At 46.4% G+C, this 10,135-nt stretch overlaps 1 protein-coding gene across 7 annotated transcripts in view; it reads right to left on the reverse strand.

The window, feature by feature from the left end:
- Positions 1 to 10,135, reverse strand: part of LOC109226924 (E4 SUMO-protein ligase PIAL2-like) — a 38,297-nt gene that overhangs the window by 20,013 nt on the left and 8,149 nt on the right. For all 7 annotated transcript variants that reach the window (XM_019391853.1, XM_019391855.1, XM_019391850.1 and 4 more), the window contains one exon: positions 9,239 to 9,290. In XM_019391853.1, coding sequence (XP_019247398.1) covers positions 9,239 to 9,290 — 52 coding nt within the window. The remainder of the gene's footprint in view (positions 1 to 9,238; positions 9,291 to 10,135) is intronic.

Here is a 10,135-nt window from a genome sequence, read left to right on the forward strand (position 1 = left end):
TCCCGAATGAACAAGCATCCACAAATGTCGATTCATTCAAGCAAGAGAGTTTCTTTCCTTTGACACCGGTCCCGTAAACGAGTGAAAAATACCTTGTACAGTTTCCCCTTTCCCTTTCAGCCAGTGCAAGAGTTCAGTTCACTCGAAAGCGAGTAGCCATTAAGGAAAGCGGCTGTTGGATATTTGGTTTTAACCAGTTGCCCCACCCCTTATAGTAAGTACTGGTGAGAGGGAAAGAGCGCTCCTGCCCTTTACCCAAACAGTACAAGAATGGCAATCCACCTATTGGTGTGCTGCTGCCCTCAACCGACCTGATCGTCCCAATCCGGTTGTCCTCACTAAGAACAGATCCACAATCTCTTATCTAATGAATATGAAATTGCTATATAATATCCTTTGCCTAGCTGCCCATTGCTAGAACTTCCAGCGCTAAGGTGGTTGGTGTGGTAAGGCAAGCAACTCCTCTTTCCGAAGAAGAGTGCCTGCCCGAGCTATCTTAAAGTAAAGCTCTCTAGGTTAGCTATAGGTAAAGTTCTCCCAGAGCCGGAGACTCAGGCCACTACTCCTTCAGAAACCGGGAATCCGCAAGGAAGGATAGGACACAGAATAAAGAAATAAAGTTGTTCGTCGGATGAAACCGAGAACCGAAAGATATCTATCAAAGAGCGAGAGGGACTGACTAGACGGCTGTCAACCAGCTCTGAAGGTTGCAAAGCCTTTAGAGTGCCCCTGAACGGAAGGAAGGAAATATATTTAGAAATCTTTTCTAGCTACCGGGGAAGGGGAGAGGAGAACATAAGTAACCATCAAACTATAGAACCTCACCTCAAACAAAGGCCCTCGGAAGAGCCTGAAGTAGAGAAACCTACAAATAAATAAAAAAATACCTGTCAAAAGCTTCACCTCGGTAAACCTTTGGAATAAAGATCGTCGAGCCGCCGACAACTCCCAGGGTTCACTAAAACAGGGGATACTCCGCGAAAGACTATTGAGTGACCTGTCGAGCTGATCCGACACCAAGTGGGCCGCACCTCTAAGGACTCAATATGAAACAGAAAGGTGTTCCTTTAAGCCCTAAAGTCGTCCGCTTTCTCACCGGTCGCAGAAAGTCTTTTAAGAAAAAGGCTTCCCTAAATTTTCGTGGCATCCGGATCGGGATACCTCGGCACGACGAAGACTGGCCCCTTTGTTTCGGGGTACCACTGTTGTCACGGAGCATGGGAAGGATGCGCGGCGATTACCCCGAAAACCTTCGATTGCTTGGAGGCATCTGGAGGCTCACGCAGCACAACCGGCGAGTAGAGCCAAGCCCAACCATTACAGTCAGGAGACGCGTGGGCGTGATGTCCTGGAAGCGGACGTGTAAAGCATATCGCTTTTCGCATATCACTTATCCCGGTCACCCCTTCCATCCAGAGAAGGTAAGTTCAAAGCCTAATTATTTCCTTTTCTACTTATTCACATCCTCACTCGAATAAGACAAAAGCCTTCGAACTTACAGCTACTACCCCAAACATCTTTTTATGACACCCTGCCCGACATCGTCACGAGTAAGCCCCCTTTCTTTTTTTATGTTTTTCAATCGCCTTTGTTTATTGTGAATCTGCTCGACATATATGCCTTCACTCGGGCCTCAAAAAACCAGAGAAATATTGAAGTGACGTCCAAGCCCGTGGTCGCAATGCCGCCTCCACGCAAGCCCTCGGTCACCGAGCCGACCTCGTCCGCTCGGAAGGACACAACCTTGGCCAGCCTTCCGAGTTCTACCCCCGCTACCACAAATATCACAGCCCATACACCGCTAGAGGGTACCTCCGCTCCCTAACTGAGCAAAACGGAGCAAATTCGGTTAAGGCCCGGGAGATGAGGGAAAGGAGAGAGAAGAAAAGGGTAGGTTCTGCTGAGACTCAAGTCCCCCAGCCGGAGCTCCCCGAACCTGAAGTGGAAGTCGAGGGGCTGCTCAGTGAGAAAAAGCGTCAAATGATTTGGACAGTTGTCGCGCTGGCGGAGCAGGGAGCCTACAGGGAAGGTTGGGGCAATGAGGAGCTAGACGAGTATCTTTAGAACCTCTACCCCATCGACTACATCTATCGCTGAACCAACTGACATCCACTTGAAACGGCATAATCATCAGAACCGACTGCAGCTTCATTGACTGAATGAACTGGTGCCTATACCTTTCTAGGCTCCTGGTGTTGGCTGTAGCCGTGGGAGGTGGGGGCTCTACCAAAAAGCATGCAACGACACAATCAACAGGTGAGCTCTTACCCGCACTTCGAGCAGGTGGGTATCGACAGACACAACGACTTAATCAACCGGATCCACCGAAGCTATTTCCTCTAGACAGAATGAGGCTCCCGTTGAGAGATCTATTAGTGATTTGGCCACCCCTCCTGGCAAAGAAAGAAAGGCAGGTTCAGGCGATTGATAAAAAAAAGATTTCCTTCCCTTTCTTTATGACAGAGCAATTGAATGAAGCGGTGCGGGGCCTATAAGATTATGAATAAGCTATTTATTCTCCGTCCTTTTGAATAAAAAAACCTTCGGAATGATGGTAGTAGAGTAGTCGATCTGATCTCGCGCGCGGGCGGATAGAAATGCCTATAGATGAGGTAGGCGAGGGTAGCTTGCCGGCAAAAGGCGTGTATGGTAGTCTTTTGTTTGATGATAACGGGAAGGGCAATTGACTGCAACCTTTTTCGGCCTATTGGCTATTGGGTGGGGGCAACTGGAGGAAGACAGCACGGGGCAAAGCAAAGGGCAGAGCTTCAAGTGACTTGTTAGGGCTATCGAAGAGCAAAGAAAAAAGTCACTCGAAGCTCCTCTCCTTAGAGTCAAGTGGCTTTCAGCTCCTCTGGCGCGCCCTAGCCGAGCGGTCCTCGCCTGCACAAGCAAGCAGATTAGCTCCCTCATTCTCTTATTGTGCCGGCAGGCCTGGGCGAACGAGGTAGGGTTAGATTAGATGGAGGAGGACTGCGAATGTCCATCCCATGAAGCGCCAGGGAACCATGCATTCCTCCCGGGCTGGGCTCTCGCGTGTCCGGGATCCGATCAGATCTACCAGCGATCGGTTTACGGAACAAGGAGTTAAGCAAGGGCCAGGAGATTGATAAAAGAACCTGGCCGAAGTCAGTCTTGTGTTTAATTCCGCGGTTGGAAGGATTTCTTTCTGCCATCTATCTTTTCCTTCTCTTAGCAAAGGTAGGTTCAAGTCAAACTTTTTTTTGGCTTGCGGGCTCAGGGACTGCAGTCAGCTGCTTCCCTTGTAGTCGTCAGCTTGTTCTTGACAGATCCGATCGGGTGTTCATAATCTGGAGTAAAAGGATTCGAACCTTTGCATGCCGGTACCAAAAACCGATGCCTTACCACTTGGCTATACTCCATAGGCCTGTTTTGGACTGTAGGAACGGGGAGAGGGGGAAGGGGGAAGCAGGGCTCGAAGAACGAGCCGTGCAAGGACGCGGGGATATAGCAAGTAAGCAACAAGGTTCTCCCCTTAGGACCGACTACAACAAGCTCGCGACTCTAATAAAAAGAAAGGGTAAGCTCTCTGCTCTATTTGCTTGCAATGCTATGCCAATTAAAGTTGGCGAAGGCTTCTGTAACCTTAGACTCGTTACACTCTTCGACTGAACTCGTTGGCTCCACGTCCACGAAAGTCGGTAACCTTCGTCACCGTCAGCATTTGGTACTCTCTCGATAGCTTCAATAGTTCACTGAAAGCATTTGGTGTAATAAACCGCAAGCCCTTCAGAAAGAAAGACATAATATAATAATGAATTAATTAATAATTAAAAAAAGGGTTGGTTAAGAACTACTGACTGTAAACCATAGCAGTTACATTCACTCACCGTGGAGGGAGTCTCAATCGATCTTTTCTAGGATTCCTTATCACGCCACACATGGAGATCTTTCCATTGATAGAACAGAGGGTCCCCCCTTGAACAAATTCTTAAAGGTTAGGTTACTACCTACTTCTACGAAAGAGGTTTACTTTGTACCGCCCGGAGGTCATATAGATCGGAATCCGGAGCGATAAGAATGAAAGGGTTGGTGTGGCCACAGCTACAACTACTGGCGCTTCAAATTAGATTCTAAGGGCGCTACTGAAAGCCTTTTTTTAGGTCCTGTAATAGGGAGGTGTAAGCCTCGAAAGCCTTTGGTACTTCGATAGGGTCGGACGGCTTTCTTTGCCCCAGCTTGGCGAATCGCATCCCCGCACAACGACATTCTTTGTTTGTGCGCCCCTTACCGTTCTCGCTCAGTCTTTCAACGGCTGGGAAGGCAGTCGTAGAAACGAAGCCTATCGCCACGCCGACCATCAAATACGAGATTGGGCCCCTTCACAAAGATTTGATGGAATGGCCCACCCCACCCAAGAGCGCTTATGTCATAGGGGAACTCATGGCCGGAAACAATCCTTATGGTTTATTTTGATATCCGGTAGGAATAATAAAAAAAAAGTCCAGGTTGGTTGGTGAGCCTAGTGATAGGAGACTATCTAGCTTGGTTCGGAGAGCACTTGTTGGGTTAAATATTTATTTGTTGCTAAATGTTACGGCCTAAATGCTGAACTATCGACCCTACTTGTTCGGATGGGTGTTCACCCCAAAGTGTTCCCGGACCGCATGCATACATCCGTAAGTAACTTAGTGCAACATGGAAAATTTCATTGAGAGGAATCAGCAAAGAAAAGAAAAACGGGTCAACATCAACATGTGTATTTGAGAGATTGTCCTCGGGCTGAGGAGTGTCCACATGAGTTCGTTGAGGTGTTTGCACAGGCCTGTGGTCCTCTTTTATATTCTGTCGAGAGTTCGGATTGCTCCACCTAAGTAGAACGAAAAGAAGGAATTGGAAAAGAGAAGGGGGAGCTATTGTGAAGCCTAGAAAGGCGGAAGCGGAAAATCGCTTATACCGAGTTCCCCAACAGCAGCTTAGCTTAGTAGCAACACTCTTTCTACTGGCGTGGCGCTGCTGGATGCTTCTGATCAATAGAACACGAAGAGGGAAAAAAAAGCTTATGATGAGCATCTATTTGAGTCGATCATTTCCAAGATCTAATTCCAGTTTTTTCTTATGTAGTGGAAACGCCTTACAATCTGAAGTTTTACGCTTAAGGGAAGAAATGTTCTTGGTGGATGCAGGACTTGGGACCCCCAAAATTTGTATGCAAGATGAGCCTACAGGAGTGCCAATCAACCGAGCCACCAGGTTTGAGAATAAGGTAGGATTCCTGGATCTAGTGGCCGGTGAATCACTGATCAAAGAGCAGATTTTAGAGAGATTCTTTATCGATCTAGTGGCCAGTGAATCACTGATCAAAGAGCGAGCAGCCGAACCTTCGCATCTACTCCCTCTTAGAGGATGAACCACGCCTTCGCTATCGCAAGAATATAGCGATCGAAGTGCTATGGCTCAGCTGCTTCGCGTATTACACCGTATTGCCCGAAGGGGGCATGCTGCAAGAGCGTAGGTGAGTGATAAGCATAGGAGGCGTGCCCGAAGGGCAGCGGCAGCAGTGTGGTTCCAGATGCCGTCGCTAGATTGAGATCTGCAGGGTGGCGGGTACTTCGACTGCCTTGTATCAGGTGAAGAGAAGGGGGTGGTAGGCTTAGTAGGGCTCGAACCTACAATATCACCGTTATGAGCGGTACGTTTCAACCAATTAAACTATAAGCCCCTACGGATCTCTACATGCAATTCGCTCACTTCGGGAAGAGCGGACGGAAAGAGAAGGCCTTTGTCCTATCTGCTTCTTCCTCTTCCCAGGAATGAAGAAATTAAAAAAAAATGATTTTCTTTATTTTCGTTTTTTATTTTTGTTTATAGATAGATATATAATATAATATTATCTATCTATTATTATTATATATATAAATAATATTAAGCAAGCGGCCCTTTCGCGACTCAAACAGCCGGTACGCTTTCCGGCTCAAACGGGCGGGGGCTTTCTATTTGCTTGCAATGCCGGCTGTTCGCCTTTAGTTAGAAGTAGAAGTAGAGGGCGCCGTTTGCCCCACACTTCAGAAAAAGTAAAAAAGTATGGATGAAGTAAAAAAAAGTACATAAGGAGTGAGAAAGAAAAACTTGGTTACGGGAACCGAAGGTTAGGCCGACTACTTTAGTAGAGCAACACCTAAAAAAGTTGATTCCTACCCCTTACCCTTTCTTTCAATGTTGCCAATTCCCAGAATACTAATGTACCCTCGTGTATACAGTTGTCCAACAACTTTCTTCCTCCGACTTCTTTAGCCACTTCCGCATCTGTCGTATTCGGGAAAGCTTGCTTCGTGGCGGAGCATTTAGCAATGCCAGCAGCCTGGTGAGGGCTGGCTGTCTGAGGACAGGTTAAGGCAGGGCCTGCTGGGCTTGCTTCTCATGAGATTGGGTGAGGGAATCAGAAAGGGTCTCAAAAACCGGGCGGGCGGGCTTTTGGGCACACGGAAAAATGGAAGTGGGTGGAGGGTGCTTCTCAGCTAGAGTTGGGGGTGGGGTCGCTATAGTGGCTAGGGTGAGTCTTCCTACACGGCTGGACGCCCGGTTCTAGACAAAGCTGCAGGGGTTACCACCACATCCTTTCCCGATAGACTTGAAGTTCTTCATAGGCAGGCGGGGTAGAAAATCTTCTCTCAAAAAGAGACAGACCAGAGATGACAGAGGAAGGTATTCGGTTCAAAAAAGATACGGCAGTCAGAACAGCTTCAGTCCAAAATTGACTAAGGACAGAAGCAAGCTACAAGCCTTAGCAACCGCTTTCCTGCGGACCTTATGTAAAAAAAAAGCAGCGAAGAAAACAAGACACTAAGTTGTTGCGCTAACTCGCTAGCGCTAGCGCACTACGGCTTTTCAGCCTCCTGCAGGTCCCTTCATTCCCTCCGCCTTACACGGACTTAAAAGAGTACCTAAGGCGGATTAGTGGTTTATTTTCAAAAGGGATTTTATTTACCGTAGCTTTTAGACAGCTAACAGCTAAGCCACTAATCATACAGCTAATAAAATAAAGTCGGTCACTACTGAGACAGCTCATAAAAGTCGTTTCAGGTTCAAGGGCTAAAGCTTCTCTTAGGAGAATCCCTTCGCTACACTCGACTTAAAGGCACCTACGAACTCACTCATAAGGAAACTCATCAAGTAGGTCTTTCGAGTCTTTCAAGTACTGGCGAAGCTTTAATTGAAGACCTTTCAGTGCCCTTTCGTTTGGTCCCCTGGGTACCTTCTCCGCACTTACAGGTAAGCATTTCAAGTAGATAAGATCATAAAAGAAGAAATGGGAAGGAGTACTGCCATTATGCGCTATTATTTTAATCCGAAAGTCAATCATTCCCAGCTTTGATATGAAGGTATGGGGGAGATCAAAAGGGAGTATGTTAGTCAAATAGAGGGCTCTCACGGGGGTGTATCCACGGCTTTAGCCTTAAGCTAGGTTGGGCTGTAGTTCTTGTATTGGGCGAACCCAAGCGTTAAATAGCGCCGTTTAGTGGCGTGCAGGGAGTAGTCGTTTTGTTGCTGGTAGGTGTGACTATGTGAGTTGACAACAATACACCGCGATATGTGTGAGTCAAGATTTTACTTAGTGATCCGAAGAAGCAATTTGAATAGCTGCAGACTGGTTTCCTCCCATTTACCCTCACTGATGCGTATTTCCTACCATTGAAGAAAATAGAGAAAACAGCTAATCCCACCCACGTCGTAAACGGATGCCCTACCTGATCCATTTCAAATCCAGCCGGAGGTCATCGAGCCTTGTACGAACTAAAGTCCTAAAGAAAAGCGACCCCAATCCCTCCCCAGCCCAGGTCAAAGGTTTTCCTGCCCTTTTTTTTCAGGGGCAGAGTCAAGTTCGTTATGGTCAGCAAATCAGCCCCGCATCGTATCGATAGCGATTCAGATCACCTCCCCAAGCCTGCCTAACCTAATTGTGTGTGAGCAATCAATCGTGACAAGTCGACCGATCTATAATGAAAGCACCTACAGATAGAAGCCGTTTGCCGACCGTTGGACTCATCCTCAATGCCGTTTAGGCTCTCCGGTTAAGTCGGTTGTCCGCCGCCTTTCTTTCCCATGCCCGAGATGGCCTTATGGTCAACTTCTATTCTTCTTGTTGGAAAGTTCGTCCGGATCTCTTCCCGGGTCAACCCACTCAATATCCGAGAGAGGGTAGGCTTTTGGCGGCCGCAGAGACGGCGGATAAGGCAGCGGATGATACGTACTTGGAAATAAGCAGATCATAGATAAGTTTTTTCATGCCTCGACTCTCCCTCGGTTCGTTCGGAAATCATGGTAGTCTTTTCATGGAGATTATTGGGAACGGAAATGTGCCTGGGGTTAAGAACAACGACAAAACTGCCTTCTGTCTGTTGCCATGGAATGTATAGGTAGGGATTGTTTTATGCTTGGAAAGCCCGTTCCGCGCTCTCTATCCCCTTTTTTGGGGGTCCCCATGAACCGCTTTTTAGTATTCGTGTTCGCCTTCTTTCTTCCTTCCCTTCCACACGGAAGGATCATGGGGTTCTCCCAACATACATATCCGGGGGTGCAACTGTTTAGTAGGCAAGGATCGGAACGGGCGGATCCCAGGTCGAATTCCTGATCTATTCGTTTCAGCCTTAGAGGATTGAGCTTTTTGAGTAGCACCGCACTGCGATTGAATGGCGGATTTCAATGATGAAGAGAAAAGTCTAGTTCTCTTTTCATTTGAAAGGGGAATGGATGTCTTATTGAGAGTGATTACGGAAGAACCTTTTCATAGAGGAGAGCGATAGGCCGGTTTGAAGAGCAAGCTTGAAAATAAATGGAGAGGTCATTTCATTCATAGCAGAAAAAGCGCTCACTCACTCGTATCTGAAAAGGCAGGCGGGGGGCTCTCTATCCTTAAGATNCCATGCCCGAGATGGCCTTGTGGTGAACTTCTATTCTTCTTGTTGGAAAGTTCGTCCGGATCTCTTCCCGGGTCAACCCACTCAATATCCGAGAGAGGGTAGGCTTTTGGCGGCCGCAGAGACGACGGATAAGGCAGCAGATGATACATACTTGGAAATAAGCAGATCATAGATAAGTTTTTCCATGCCTCGACTCTCCCTCGGTTCGTTCGGAAATCATGGTAGTCTTTTCATGGAGATTAATGGGAACGGACGAAAAGTAGAGGCAAGTTTCAAACATGCATGCCAGCTATAAAATACTCTAGCATAAGAGATCGGATAATAATTTATTTTTAATCACACAAAAGGGCATGCACCTGAAGATGTTTGCAAGAATGTCCTTTCACTGGAGTTTTAATATGTCTGAAGCTGTAAAAGCGAAGAAAGAGTAATCAGTAAATTTAACACACTGCAGCCAGCATCAGAAGAAGTTGAAAGGAAACAAAGAAAGCGCCTCTTTTGGGGCAAGGGCTAGTAAAAGAGGTAAATACACTTGGACTCCCCAAGGTTAATTACAACTACAATGGCTCTCTGTTTCGAAATCAAGGCTCTTAAATTGATGGCCGACTTATCTGTATGAAATGACAATGCACCCTTATTGAAAACAAATTATGTTGATGCAAAACATATAAGCTTACAAATATGCAAGGAAGTACCTTGTCTCAATCATTTCATGCCCTCATTCCTAATTCACAGACCAAAATTTTCATAAACCAAGTAGTCCTTATTCAATTAGAAAGTCTAGAGTTCAGACGAATGGAGACAATTGTCCTGAAACCTTAAAACCTTAAGGTATATTTATTTAACTCTGATTAAAATTTCACACAATTAAGATGATTATCTCTTTCTACGTGAGAGCTGACGTTTTATCTTTGATATGTTATGATCAAAATAGGTTTAAAAAACATAACATAGCCCATCAACTTACTAGAATAGCAGAATAAGGTCCAGTAGGTTCCGTTTTCTTCCTTACTTTTTTTGGACACTATTTTTTTATGATAATTGAATGGTACTGTATGTCACTCATGAGAAAAATTTATCTGATGACCTTGTTGGATACCAGAGTCAAATGTGCGACAGATAATCCTCACGTGCCCATCTTCTCAGATAATTTTCTGATATGCAGTGCATGGCGTATTCGAGGTGCGGGGGGGGGGGGGGGGGGGGTCAGTCGTTAGAAACGACGAACTTAGGTCATCAACTTACTAAAATGG

Source organism: Nicotiana attenuata, chromosome 6 (assembly GCF_001879085.1).
Source record: "Nicotiana attenuata strain UT chromosome 6, NIATTr2, whole genome shotgun sequence".
Classification (NCBI taxonomy): domain Eukaryota; kingdom Viridiplantae; phylum Streptophyta; class Magnoliopsida; order Solanales; family Solanaceae; genus Nicotiana; species Nicotiana attenuata.